Source organism: Oryctolagus cuniculus, chromosome 4 (genome assembly GCF_964237555.1).
Source record: "Oryctolagus cuniculus chromosome 4, mOryCun1.1, whole genome shotgun sequence".
Taxonomy (NCBI): Eukaryota; Metazoa; Chordata; class Mammalia; order Lagomorpha; family Leporidae; genus Oryctolagus; species Oryctolagus cuniculus.
The window spans coordinates 161,675,954-161,689,773 of record NC_091435.1 but is presented as its reverse complement, the minus strand read 5'-3'; the positions used below and the strand labels follow the sequence as shown (position 1 = coordinate 161,689,773).

General features: G+C 49.9%; 1 protein-coding gene across 4 annotated transcripts in view; it reads right to left on the bottom strand.

Annotated features, from left to right (window-relative positions):
* Window positions 1–5: 5 nt before the first annotated feature.
* RARB (retinoic acid receptor beta) overlaps window positions 6–13,820 on the bottom strand; it is a 436,317-nt gene continuing 422,502 nt past the window's right edge. For all 4 annotated transcript variants that reach the window (XM_017346749.3, XM_002716220.5, XM_008266071.4 and 1 more), the window contains exons 5-8: window positions 11,169–11,345; window positions 4,662–4,866; window positions 3,414–3,572; window positions 6–1,495 (exon numbers count right to left, since the gene is read on the bottom strand). In XM_017346749.3, coding sequence (XP_017202238.1) covers window positions 1,299–1,495; window positions 3,414–3,572; window positions 4,662–4,866; window positions 11,169–11,345 — 738 coding nt within the window. In that variant the 3' untranslated portion in view covers window positions 6–1,298. The remainder of the gene's footprint in view (window positions 1,496–3,413; window positions 3,573–4,661; window positions 4,867–11,168; window positions 11,346–13,820) is intronic.

Here is a 13,820-nt window from a genome sequence, read left to right as displayed (position 1 = left end):
ACACCTTTAAAATAAATATATTTTATTCTTTGCCAGGAGACTCCATGGAAAAAGGTAAACAGTATATGAACATAGAAAGCATCGTTAAACAATCTCAATGTACAAACAGAGCCAGTGAAAGTACATCACAGACTTGCTAATATATCAAAAAAAAAAAAAAATCCACTAGTGCTTAAATGAGAACTAAGAAACTGACACTTGTATCTGTTAACCACTCTACCACAGCTTTCACTCTGCTTCATAGTGATTGAACAAGGTCAAAGGAGGCAGATTCTATGCCCATGCCTTTGGGAGTTAATGTGAACCCCTTGGCATCAAGAAGGCTGGAGAAAAATCCCAGTATTGGGCATGAACCAGGAAGGACACTAGAGTTACGTGGTCCAGGTGGTAGACCAGCCTACTAAGCCCATGAAATTTCCCTAATGGCTTGTGAACAGGTAAACAAAAACTTATTAACACTGAAAAGTGTTTTTGCCTTGGAGGCTATCATTACTGTAAAAATGTAGTGTTTTTTTTTAAACCATGTAGTTATGTCATTAAACAAGAAATAAACCACTTCTTTTAATTTAAAGTGACAATAACAATTGAACAAATGACATTTGATTAACTGAACTGGCAGTTACACCGATACAGAATTCTCTTCTGCTAGTGCAGTCAATTTGTATACTTTTACTGGGCAACATGAAATAAAAGATGCAATCCGAGAGCATCAAAAAGAGCAAGGACAAGCTTCCATACTAACTAAATTAGAATACCATTAGTCTTCAATTGTCATACTGTACAACAGTCCTGTTTCCTTACCTTGATGTCTTGATTATTCCATGAAAGCCAGACAAGTAACTTTTTAAACTTTCTTAGGTGGACATGTACAGTAGTCTATTTCATAACCTTGGTGTCTTGGTTATTTTGCGTATGCAAGACAAAAGGAAAGCACCAAACATACAGTATAGAAAGAACATTTCTGTATGTACAAAGTCTTCAGAAACTTAACCGGGTAAATCATTTTGACTGGATCTTTGCCATGCAATCTTGAGTGTTCAAAGAGGAAAATAGAAGCTTTTAACTAGTTTCTGGTTGCATGAAATGGCTGATATTTTAGAACTTGAAGAGTTTGTATTTCTAAGTAAGTTACACAGTGAGGAAGATATATATTGATACATATGAAAACTTCTTGGTCCTTCTCGAGTTTTAATATATTTTCAGTCCAAAAACTAAGCAGCAGTAAAAATGTTTTTTCTTGCATTTTAAATCCTGGAATTGAAGGTACTGGGGAATGTGTGAAGTAGCTGGAAAATGTCTTATTGCACCAGTGGTGACTGACTGACCCCGCTGTTTTCCACTGAGCTGGGTGAGATGCTGGGACTGTGCTCTGCTGTGTTCCCACTTGAACTTGGGGTCAAGGGTTCATGTCCTTCCGAATTCTCCAGCATTTCCTGAATGAGCGGTGGCATTGATCCAGGAATCTCCATTTTCAAGGTAATTACACGTTCTGCACCTTTTAAACACATAACAGAAGTCTAGTTAAGGTGAAGGAATTGAGAAAAACGTGGGCCCTTTTTATCCAGCTCATTTTAACAAGAGTGTTTTCTTGGATGTACTTTTGCTTATGAAAATCAGACTTTTTACTTGTTGCAGAGGTATTTATTACTAGAGCTCTCATACATGCGAAAATAAGTACATTTGGAACAGTGGTTAGATTAGATTGTTAACCAGCTCAGGGGCACAGTACTGATAGAGGGTCTTTTCCACTGTTGATTTAACTTCACTCATCGTTTGTGGAAGCAGCAGCCAGTACATTGCTCATCTTAAAACAAGATAGTGCAAACAATACCTCCCAGAGTATCCTGATTTTACAACGTTAAAACAATTTTACTATATGAAAAGGAGCAGAGATACGGTAACATGTTTAAATGTGATAGTCTCGTGCCTGGGTCAGTTTCAGAAAATAACAATTTACAAAGACAAAGAACAGACTGTATTTTAAAACTAATGGTTGAAAGGGATGCTAAATTCTCCACAAATGGAGGAATTGACCTGAATAATCAATATGCAGTGATTATCAACTTCATGTAGCATTGCACCGTCTGGTACAGTAGCCTGTAGCCATAGGTGGCTTATTAACTTCAAATTCATTAACTGCACTAGCCACATTACAAGTGCTTGAGAACCACATGTGGGCTAGTGGTTAATGTTGTGGACAATGTAGATTGTCATATTTCCATACTCACAGTAAATTCTTCTCACTGGTCTAGCTATTTATAGTGAATGACAGTATTAAGTTAAACAGCCTCATTTTAAAAAATTACAGATAACCAGTGCTTGAGCAATGCAATTATGAATGTTATCTGACCTTTGCCTCTACTCTATCTCATGCTGGGGATAAACTCAGAATGTGTCACTGAAGAAACCTCTTGGAAGGAACCCAAGACTTGCTGCTCCTGTGCTTTTGAGCGCTCTCTGAAATGTAGTTTGTTTCTTGGGTCTGCAAGGCCCAGGGGAAAGGAGGATGACAGCGGCATAGTGGGGCTAGCTGCTGACTCATCTCTACATAGAAACTCCCAAGTCTAACATGCGATGTGATAGATACGGCTCTAGGCACTTCTGCAATTGTAAATTACTGGGCACTCAGGAAAATAAGAATTCCTTTGCTTAGAGTTGTATGGAAGTAAATCTGCCTATATACAAGACAGCAATGCTTGAAAGAAAAACAACCAATCACTTTTACCGTAAGTACTGTTAATTTTTCTTGAGGTTTGGATTTTCCTGGAAAAATTGGGAGTTAAATTTACATAAACCAGAGCTGTCGAAGTAGAATATTAAAAAGGCTCTCATATGCTATATTCTCAAAAATTTTTCTAATCATCTGATTTTTAAAATTCCCTGTTAAGATCATTATGAAGAATAAGGTTTTTAATGCTCTATTTCCATCTAAGGAGAGAATACTATTTAATTCCTTTTGAGTTTGGGGCCAGCGCTGTGGCACGGTGGGTTAAGCTGCTATTTGCAGTGCTGGTTTCCTATATGGGCACCGGTTCTAGACCCAGCTGTTCCACTTCTGATCCAGTTCCCTGCTATTGTGCCTGGGAAAGCAGCAGAGGATGGCCCAGGTGCTTGGACCCCTGTACCCATGTGGGAGATGTGGAAGAAGCTCCTGGCTTCAGCCCCGGCCTTGAGGCCATTTGGGGAGTGAACCAGTGGATGGAGGACCTTTGTCTGTCTGTCTCTTTCTCTCTCCTTCCCTGTAATTCTTTCAAATAAGTAAATTTTAGTCCAAACAGAAGTGAGTTCCACACCTCAGAACAGACAGCAACTGTTAAATACCCTGCATGAGGACATGGAGTTGGAAACCACCACACTGCAGTGAGCCAGGCCTAGGCCACTGCCACTGCCACTGGCGCAGGCTAAGGCCATACCTTTAGCACTGATGCTGCGGAGATCTGTGATTTTCATTAAGATCTTTGGGAACATGTGAGGCTTGCTGGGTCGTCTTTTTCTGATATAAATTTTTAGTGCTTCCAGCAACGGTTCTTGTAGCTTATCTACTTTTGTTGGTTCTTCAAGGTCCTGGCGGTCTAGAGACCAGGAATAAATAATTAGAAAATGAGTATCAGGACAGAAAGGGTCATGCAATTTCTAGTTAGAAGAGTTCTGCCAGCCGGCGCCGCGGCTCACTAGGCTAATCCTCCGCCTAGCGGCACCGGCACACCGGGTTCTAGTCCCGGTTGGGGCACCGGATTCTGTCCCGGTTGCCCCTCTTCCAGGCCAGCCCTCTGCTGTGGCCAGGGAGTGCAGTGGAGGATGGCCCAGGTGCTTGGGCCCTGCACCCCATGGGAGACCAGGAAAAGCACCTGGCTCCTGCCTCCTGCCATCGGATCAGCGCAGTGCGCTGGCCGCGGCGGCCATTGGAGGGTGAACCATCGGCAAAGGAAGACCTTTCTCTCTGTCTCTCTCTCTCACTGTCCACTCTGCCTGTCAAAAAAAATTAAAAAAAAAATAAAAAAAGAGTTCTGCCCATTTCCCTTCTTCCTTGTTTTCTTGTTCCTACTATAGAAGGACTTTGTTAATTTAATGATTCAATCACATATGCAGATTTGAAAAAAAAAGCAATTGCTTTAAGCAAGGATACTTGAAAATAATTGTCTTCATGTTGATCTAAGGCACATTTTGATGGCTGTTTTATCCAAAGGAAAGAATTACCTCTTGTGACCAGAAGGTGTCACTACTGATCGAAATTAAAGCAGACCTTGAGCAGGATTGTTATAAAGGCAAGGTAAATTTGCCCCATAATTAATGCTGTTATTTTTTAACCACTTATGATTCCGTCTCCTTGGAGCCAGCAGGGGTCACTACAGAGAATAAAGCCCTACTTTATCCAGATTTTCGAAGGGCTGATGGAAGGCCCAGCCAATAACTGGTATTCTCAGCCACTAAATTAACAGAACAGGCAGGTCCCTTGGGCCATCATTAAAATGTCCCCAGGTAATTTATAACCTGTGGCAACTGGAGAAAAACAGCATTTTGGCATTTCTTTCAGGGCAGAAGAATCCCAAATGTGCCTGGGCTTTATTCACATGTCTTTTCCTATGCAAAATAATTCCCGAATAGCAGTGAGGGTTGAAGGTGTCCGTGGAATCCCTGGGGGTTTTCTAGGTAACCAGTACCTCCACAGATGAGGCAGATGGCACTGAGAAGGCCTGTTTCTGTGTCATCCATTTCCAAAGGCAGGAGCTGGTTGGCAAAGGTGAACACGAGGTCAGTGAGAGGCCCAAATCCAGCATTGTGCATCTGAGTTCGGTTTAAGGTAAGGCCATCTGAGAAAGTCATGGTGTCTTGCTCTGGGGTGTACCTGGTGCAAATTCTCAGAATCTGAAAGAAAAAACAAGCCCACGTATGACGTGTGATCGACGCCAGCCTGCCCTGATACTGTTGATCATACGTGAGCTGGAAACAACAGGAGATTTCCAAACAGTCCTCGACTCTGTGGGCAAGTGGTGCACCCTTGGGGATGTTCAACCTCTTCTCCAGCTCTTTCATCGAAGGACTACAGAAGCAAAACGCAGGGGCTGGAGTTACTTAGGGAATGATAAGACACGAGAAATTTTGAGAAACATCTTTCTGTTAAAGGAAATTCATTGTTTGATTCAAATAAACATTTGCTGAGTACTTCTCCCAGCACAGGGTCAACTGCTGGAGACAAAGAGATGAGTAAGATTTTGTTTTCTAAAAAGAGCTTGGGTCTTCCATAGTTGGCAATATCTATTACATGCCTGCTGTATGTTAAGTATTGTTCCTATCCTACACTCAGTCTTTAAGACAACTTGATAAAGGGATTCTTGCTCTTATTTGACTTAGGGCTCAGAAAGGGGGGACAGCTAGGAATTGCTCTGTTTTGAGGCAAAAGAGGGAGCTCAAATTGCTCATCTTGGTCTCCACACTCTTTGGCGCCTTGTAGGCAGATGCTGATCAGATCTGACCACTTACCCCAGTGCTGGTGGGAATGCCTAGGTGGTGACGGTGACCACAGTGCACATGCCCGGCACACAGACCGGCAGGAGCTCGGGGGACAACAGGTTTCCCCCGCAGGACCCGAGCCAGCCGCCTTTGCTGAGAAGGCAGCGCTGACTCTGGTCGCGCACAGCTGTCTAGGTTTGCCCTCCGAGAGGCTTCCCTTTAAGATGGTAAGAGAAATGGGGACGCACGTACCCTAATGGAACCAAATGTGTTTTGCATGTAATCAATATAAAAATCATTACGGAGATAGTTCACATTTTTACACATGAAGTCTTTGGAATCCAGCATCTATGCGGTAATGACGGCACTTCAGGGCAGCCCCATTTCCAGGGGCTCGTGGTTGCTGAACTGGACACGCAGCTCTGCAAGCTATTTCCAAGCAGTGCTCAGACACTGGGTAGAGGGGGAGGGGGTAAGGGCGAGGAGAAGGCAGCTGGGGAGGGGGGAGCTTATTGAAAGGGGCACTGGTGTTAGCAATGAGTCAATTCTCCCATGAGTCAGTTAACGGATTATTTGACTAAATCAATTCGAGCCCATTAGGGAGGAGATGTTAGTATACCCATTTCACCGATGAGGTCAGAGGCTCAGAGGGAACACTTAGCTTCCCTGTGTTCACAGTCTCTTAAGTGCAGAGCTAGGATTAAAACCCTGGGAACCTGGCTGGCTACGTTGACTGGAGAGCTCCGGCCAGAGACTCACAGGAGCTCCTGGCAATGGCACAGGCGGCCAAGGAAGATGCTAGGCCTGAGCTCGGGTCGTGGGCCTCCACTCGGAGCTCCCTTCTGCATCCTGAGGTCAGGGAGGGACAGGTTCGTGCTGGAACGCCTGGCTGCGGACACGCAGCCTCCCGGGCTCCAGGAGGCAGGAGCCTGTTCTGATTGACACAGCCCCTCACAACGTGCTGCTCTGACTGCTGGGGTTTGTTCCTGGGAACAGCGAGGTGAGCACAGGGACCCAAGGACACCCCGTGCCGCACCGGCAGAGACCTCACCCGTGAAGCTGGCATTGGGACCCCTGACTCCTTCCTTCCTCCCTTCCATCCCTCCACCCATCCGTCCACATTTGCATACATACATACATTTACCTTCCCACTCCCCACTCCACTCACACATCCACTTGTCCATCTGTCCGCTCGTCTGTCCGTCCACCAACCCACCCGCCCAGCAGTATTCACTGCATGACTCCGTTTTGGCGTCCAACTCCAGCATGGGTCCCGGCCTTGTGGAGCCAGCAGCCCACTTGGAAGACACTGGTGAACAGGCTTCTGATCATACCGCATCTCAATGCCATCAGAGAGACCAGCGGCAGCGGGGTAGGGGGTGGGAACCACGTAATCAGTCAAGGTGGGCGTCTTGGAAGATGCAGCATTTTGGCCAGGTTAAGGAAGGGGTGGCCAGGAACCATGTGATAGGAAGGCCAGTGAGTGCCGCGGGTGGAAGGAACCAAGTGCACAAAGGCTCTGGGTCAGCAAAGAGCTTGCCAGGGTTCGAGGAAGTGATGGGAGGTACAGGAGGGGAGCGGGGAGCCCCTGAGAGGCGGGACAGATGGGCAGCTTCTCCCACATTGGCAAATCCCAGCAGCCCCCTTCCAGGCTCCTGCTTTGAGAAGCGTGGCTCAGCTCATACCGTGGGGCAGCCCGGCACAGCAGCTGGCCCTGGCCTGGAAGGAGGGACTCCGGTCTGCTCCCCACCCACCGCTCCTGCATCCCAGCTTTCCCTGTCATCTGGCCACGGTGCTGATGGGAAACTGTGGCTTTTGCATTGCAAGCGAGTCATTGTCCTCCTTGTCCTGTCAGGGCTTCAGCACCAAACAGCAGCACAGAATGAACCCTGGTGTTGTAAGTCAGACCGCGCCACTATGCTTCAGGTGGAGCTGCTGATCTGGGACGCCCTTCCTCCCTGATTGCAGCCTGAGGCTTCCCCATGCCTCCTCCCCCACAGGCACACTCCCTCTGTGTTCATACACCCTCCAGGGCCTCTGCTGTCCCCAGGGCCTCGCGACTCCACTCCCTCTTGTCCCTGCTGCCCCCAGACCTCTGATCAGCACCCCTTCCAGCTGCTGCCTCTTTCTGTCCCCTCAATCCGGTCTCTTCAAAAGCCAGCTCCTCCCGACCTGTGCCAGAGACAGGGCCCCTGCCCGCCCTAGTCCCGCTCCGGCCCTTGATCCTGTCTCTGTTGCCCGCAGGGGCTCTGAAGACACCGCCGCACCCACTCTTGCCGGCTCGCTGGCCGCCCCTGCCCCCACCAGCTCCACGGGGCAGGGACTTCCATCTTTGAGGCTCACAGCGGTGTCCTCAGAGGCTGGCACAGCCCCCAGCACACAGCCCATCGTTAGGGCATGGGTGTGCAAGGGAGGAAAGGGGAAACAGAGGCAGGGAGGAGGGGAGGGAGTGGGAGGAGGAAAACCAGAGCCACCGCCTCCAGGATGCCTGCATGTAGGACATTTGAGTTGACAGAGCCTGGATCCCTAAGGGTCTACAGAGGAAAGGTGGGAAGAAGAGGGCAGAGGGCAGGCCAGGGCGCCATGCTGGGGGCTCCCTCTCCTGCTGCGAACACAAGTTTAGGATGCCGCGACTCTCGCGTGAGGATAGGAACAGAACATTCTACCTCCAACAGTTCCAGGAGCTTCTTGAACTTGACAGACATTCTGGCTGCTGGGCCACTGTGGGAAATTGGGAAACTCAAAGCTGGGCCTCGGCATGGCCTGGGCCCGGCTGGCAGGGAGGCGCAGCTGTGGGCTCCGTGTTCTCGGTGGACTGGGGCACGGCTGGCAGCCAGGGCAGGACAGGCACAGGCTCTCAGGTCCCTGCAATCTTCCAGTTATAAACAACTCTTGGCCAGTGCCGCAGCTCACTTGGTTAATCCTCTGCCTGCAGTGCCAGCACTCCAGGTTCTAGTCCCGGTTAGGGTGCTGGATTCTGTCCCAGTTGCTCCTCTTCCAGTCCAGCTCTCTGCTATGGCCCGGGAAGGCAGTGGAGGATGGCCCAAGTGCTTGGGCCCTGCACCCGCATGGGAGACCAGGAGAAGCACCTGGCTCCTGGCTTCAGATAGGCACAGCGCGTCGGCCGCAGCACATTGGCCATGGCGTCCATTTGAGGGGTGAACCAACAGAAAAAGGAAGACCTTTCTCTCTCTCTAACTCTGCCTGTCAAAAAAAAAATAAAATAAACTCTTCCCTTCCCTGCCCCAAGCCTTGGCTCCACATCCTGCAGCTGATGGTGCCCCCATCACAGGCCAGCCACGGCTCACGAACCATCACAAAAGGCCCTGTGTTGCTGGGCGCCCACACACAACCCCAGGAGGCGCTGGCTCCGAGTGCACTGCATGCCGTCACCATGTGTGTGTCTGCTCATCTGGTCTCTCTGTCTCACTCTGGGCACCCATCAATGTCTTAGACGAACAGCTTGGCCAGGCAAGACTCGCATCCCAAAGCTGCTTTTTTGAAGTTGTGCTTTGTTTGGGACATTGGGAGCAACCGCTTTTGCTAAAAATTCTTGGAAATGCAATCTGGTTGGGGCCAGGGAAGTGTGCCTTCTGCCTCACCTCACCTGGCTGAGGGCTTCCCTTCCTATGGCTGTTTCCTCCCCTGCCTTGGGCATCCCCACCAGGAAGCCCGGCCCCTGAGGCCAGCAGCCAGAAGTCCCTGACTGGGCCTGGTGCTGTGGCATAAAGGGGTAACCCTCCCACATGGGCGCTAGTTCAAGTCCTGGCTGCTCCACTTTCAATCCAGCTCCCTGCTATGGCCTGGGAAAGCGGCAGAGGATGGCCCAAGTCTTTGGGCCCCTGCACCCTCGCGGGAGACCTGGAAGAAGCTCCTGGCTCCTGGCTTCAGTCTGGCCCAGCCCAAGGAGTTACAATCCTTCAGGGAGTGAACCAGCAGATGGGAGACATCCCTTTCTCTCTCTGTAACTTTCCCTTTCAAATACATAAATCTATTCTCTTCTTCTAAAAAAAAAAGGGGGGGGGGTCTGACAATGCCATGGGGGCTGACATCACCCACAGATGCTTCGCCGGCCTTGCCCTGACTTTCCACATCACTGCTGAGTACCCAGGGCCCATGGCCACCTCTGGTCCCACGGAAGTGATGACCTCAGTGAGTGCGCTATTTTGCACACAGGTAAACTGAGGTTTGGAGAGAGTGACTAGGAAGATCACAGCAACTGATTCTGGTCAAACTGGAAGAGAGTCAATGTCGACCCCGGGTGTGGGAAGGCTGGAGGCTGGGAGGGGGCCTGCTGTGGGTGGGGGGCTAAGTCATGGGGAGAAGACCCTGGCTCGCGGTTGAGCCCGTGGCTCTGCAGAAAGGGACACTGCACCGGAGGACTTCAAAGCACGCCTTGCCTTCCCAAGACTGGCTTAGAGGAAGCACAAAGCGACCCCACCCAGCAAACTGTCCTGCTCCTCCCAAGCAGGGTCGTGGGTGTGGGTGTTGAATTTTACTGAGTCAATCCACTGGCCGTGCAGAACAGCTCTCCCCCAAAGCAGTGGAAGATCTAAGAAAAAGCAAAAGCCCCTCCACAGGTGGCTGTACTGCCCGTTTTCTGATGCACCCCTGAAGGCCAGTCTCCCTCGCCCCCTCTCTTCTGGCAGGAACATCCCAGCCAGAACAGGGCACCTGTGCCTTGAAGCCCCACGGGGGCACAGAGGAGACGCCCAGCCAGCAGTGTGCACAGAGGTCGAGGTGTGACAGCAGCCTTAACTCTAAGACTCTAGAAGCCACAGTGTGGGAATGGCAGGGAGCCGAGGGGCACTGGCAATCCCCCTTTGCACAGCTGGGGAGACTGAGGCTCCCAGAGGAGCCATGGGCTGAATGTTTGTATTTTCCCCAGAGCCCGAAGCCCCACTGTGATGGTATCAGGAGATGCAGTCTTTGAGGGTGATGAGATTTAGATGAGGTTGCAAGGGTGCAGCTCCAGGATGGGATGCATGACTTTAAAAGGAGAAAAGGGGACCAGGGCTCCCTCTCGCTGCTACCTGAGGCCCTCACCACAGCCCTACCATGCTAGCTCCTGATCTGGGGCTTTGCAGCTGCCAGTACAGTGAGGACTGTATAGTGGCAACTGCATGGCCTCTGTCATGGGCCCTGATCTGAGACAACAGGAAAGAGTCTCCAAGGCCACAGGCGGAGGTGGAGCAAGGTGAGGGCAGGGCGGATGTGCTGCTCCACTTGGGTTAGCCTGGAGAATCCTGCCAATTTCTTCAATGCTTCTAGGCTATCCCATGGAAGTGGCTACCAATGTGGTGTGACGCTCTGGGGACAGGGTCAGCAGGAGTGGCAAGGAAGAAGGTCACCCTGCAGCCAGATGAACTTCCTGATGACTGGGCGTGGCCTGTCTTGGGACAGGTGGCCTCAGGAAGCGGCGCAGGGAGCCAGCCATTACTGAAGGGTGAGACGAGGAGGCCGGCCCTCTCCCAGGGCCATGCACAGAGGGATCTATCCAGCTTAGAAGGAGAGAGGTTCTGTCCAACTCCAGGGAGTCCCTGAGCTTTTGGCAATGAAGGGAGATATACGTGGAGAGTGGGACTTGCTGTGCGCAGTGGGGTGGCAGCAGGGGAGGCTGGGAAAACCAGGACCTTCTCTGGAGATCACTGAAGTCCCTCCTGCCCACCCACCCTCACCCCTGCAGCTCCCCAGAGTGCATCCAGGAGGGCACCTACCAGGATGTCCAGGCAGGCGGCCTTGAGCAGGGTGATTTGGTCTGCGATGGTCAAGCCAGTGAAGCCGGGCAGACGCTTAGCAAACTCCACAATCTTAATAATGCACTTGGTGGCCAGCTCGCTGAATTTGTCCCAGAGGCCCAGGTCCAGCCGGACACGATGGTCAGCACTGGAATTCTAAGAGGAAGAGAAAGCGCCATCAGGTGTGGTTTTTGGGGAGCTGACAGCAGGCAGGGCCCACGCCAGGTTTCCCATTAATGGGTGGACACTTTAGTCTTGACCATGGACCTTCCTGGTGGAATGATGAGGCTTTTACCTTGGATTTCCTTCTTTCCACAGCTGCAAATCTTATACCTATACCGCTGGACAACTAACAGACGAGAGCAGGTTTCTCTGGATGCAGGTATCCAGCTAATACATGGAGAAGGAGCAATAGAATGAGGAAACACCATTTTAGAAACATGATGAAAGTTTAATGGCTCCAGGCAATGACCATCACTGGTTGCTAGTATCTTACAAGTAAGCACCTGTCATGAGGGCATCCTGAAGGAAAAGCCAATGCCGAGTTCAGAAACCATAACAAACTCTTGAATGGGTTTCTTTTTCTTTCTTTTTTTCTTTTCTTTTCTTTTCTTTTCTTTTCTTTTTTTTTTTTTTTTTTTTTGACAGGCAGAGTGGACAGTGAGAGACAGAGAGAAAGGTCTTCCTTTTCCGTTGGTTCACCCTCCAATGGCCACCACGGCCGGCGCACTGCAGCCGGCGCACCGCGCTGATCCGAAGCCGGGAGCCAGGTACTTCTCCTGGTCTCCCATGGGGTGCAGGGCCCAAGCACTTGGGCCATCCTCCACTGCCCTCCCGGGCCACAGCAGAGAGCTGGCCTGGAAGAGGGGCAACTGGGACAGAATCCAGCGCCCCGACCGGGACTAGAACCTGGTGTGCCGGCGCCGCTAGGTGGAGGATTAGCCTAGTGAGCCGCGGCACCGGCTTTGAATGGGTTTCTAAACAAGGCTGTTGCAAGGCCAAAGGACAGGAGAGAGAAACCTATGGATTAGAAAGGGTTCAACTCAAATGCTCATAAACTGGTGAGTGGATGAACTTGACTACAGCTCTGCAATGAAAGGCCAGGCAGAGTTATCTAGGAGGGAGAGTGACATTTGCCCCGACATGGGTGAACTCAAAGGCATCCTGCTAAGGGAAGGCAGGCACAGAGGGAGTCTGCTCCCAGGGCATCCTGGGAAAGGCAAAACCACAACAGTGGAGGGCACTGCAGAGCTTTGCAGGGGGTTGGGAGTGGAGGGGACTGACCACAGGCCCTCGAGGGAACTTTCGGAGTGACGACATGTTCCACACCTTGCCTGGAGTCAAGCTTACACGACTGTATACTTTTATTTAAGATTTATTTTATTTATTTGAAAGGTGAGAGAGAGAGACAGACAGACAGAGAGAGAGACAGACAGATCTTCCAGCTGCTGGTTCACTCCCCAAATGGCCACAACAGCCAGGGTTGGGCCAGGCCAAAATCAGGAGCCCAGATCTTCTTCCAGGTCTCCTGCATGGGTGCAGGGGCCCAAGCACTAGCGCCAACCTCCACTTCCTTCCTAGGTGCATCACAGCAGGAAGCGGGATCAGAAGTGGAGCAGCCAGGACTGGAATTGGTGCTCCTCCATGGGGTGCCAGCGTTACAGGCAGTGGATCAACCTGCTGTGCCAGAATGCCAGCACCCAGTGACTACACTTTTGTCATACTCATCAAACTATAAAAAAATAAATAAGTTAAATGTTATGAAAATTATGCCCCAATAAATGACTTTTTAAAAATATTTAGGAGGCTTATTAACCAATTGCAAAATATTTAGGAGGCTTATTAACCGACTGCAAACTGTGACCCTGTTCTGAATTCAGATTCAGACAAACTCTAAAGAGATTGTGACAGAAAACCGGCAATCTGAGAGATTAAGCGGCTTGGGATGGGGATTTTACTTGAGGAGGGTGGCAATAGCATGGTTATTTTGTTTTTCTTTGCAGAAGTTTCTATCATTTAGAACATGTTAAAAAATGCACAGATGAAAAGATGAGATGTTTACAATTTACTTCAAAATAATACGTGATGGAGAGGGTGCATCAAGGTGTGGACATCCACCAAAGCTGGCTAAGGAGATAGCATGGATGCTCATTATATTAATCTCATGTTCTGAAATTTTTCAAAATAAAAAGGAAACACAGCCACTGCTGAGCTGAGCTGCCAGTTGCGATGCTAGCATCCCATATCTAAGCGCTGGTTCCTGTCCCAGCTGCTCCACTTCCAATCCAGCTCCCTACTGATGTGCCTGGGAAAGCAGTGGAGGATGGCCCAAGTGCTTGGGCTCCTGCATCTACATGGGAGGCAAGGGTGGAGTTCATGGCTTCTGGCTTCAGCCTGAGTCAGCCCTGGCTGTTGGGGGCATTTGGAGAGTGAACCAGTAGACTGAAGATCGATTCTCTTTCCCTCCCTCCCTCCCTCCTCTCTCCCCCTCCCCCTCCCTCTCCCTCTGCCTTTCTAATAAATAAACCTTAAAAAAAACCCATAAAACTGACAATGAAAATAACAAGCAATAACACAACAGTGCAACAACACAAAGCAGTGGCCATGTGCATGCATCAGGGCAGCAGGAGG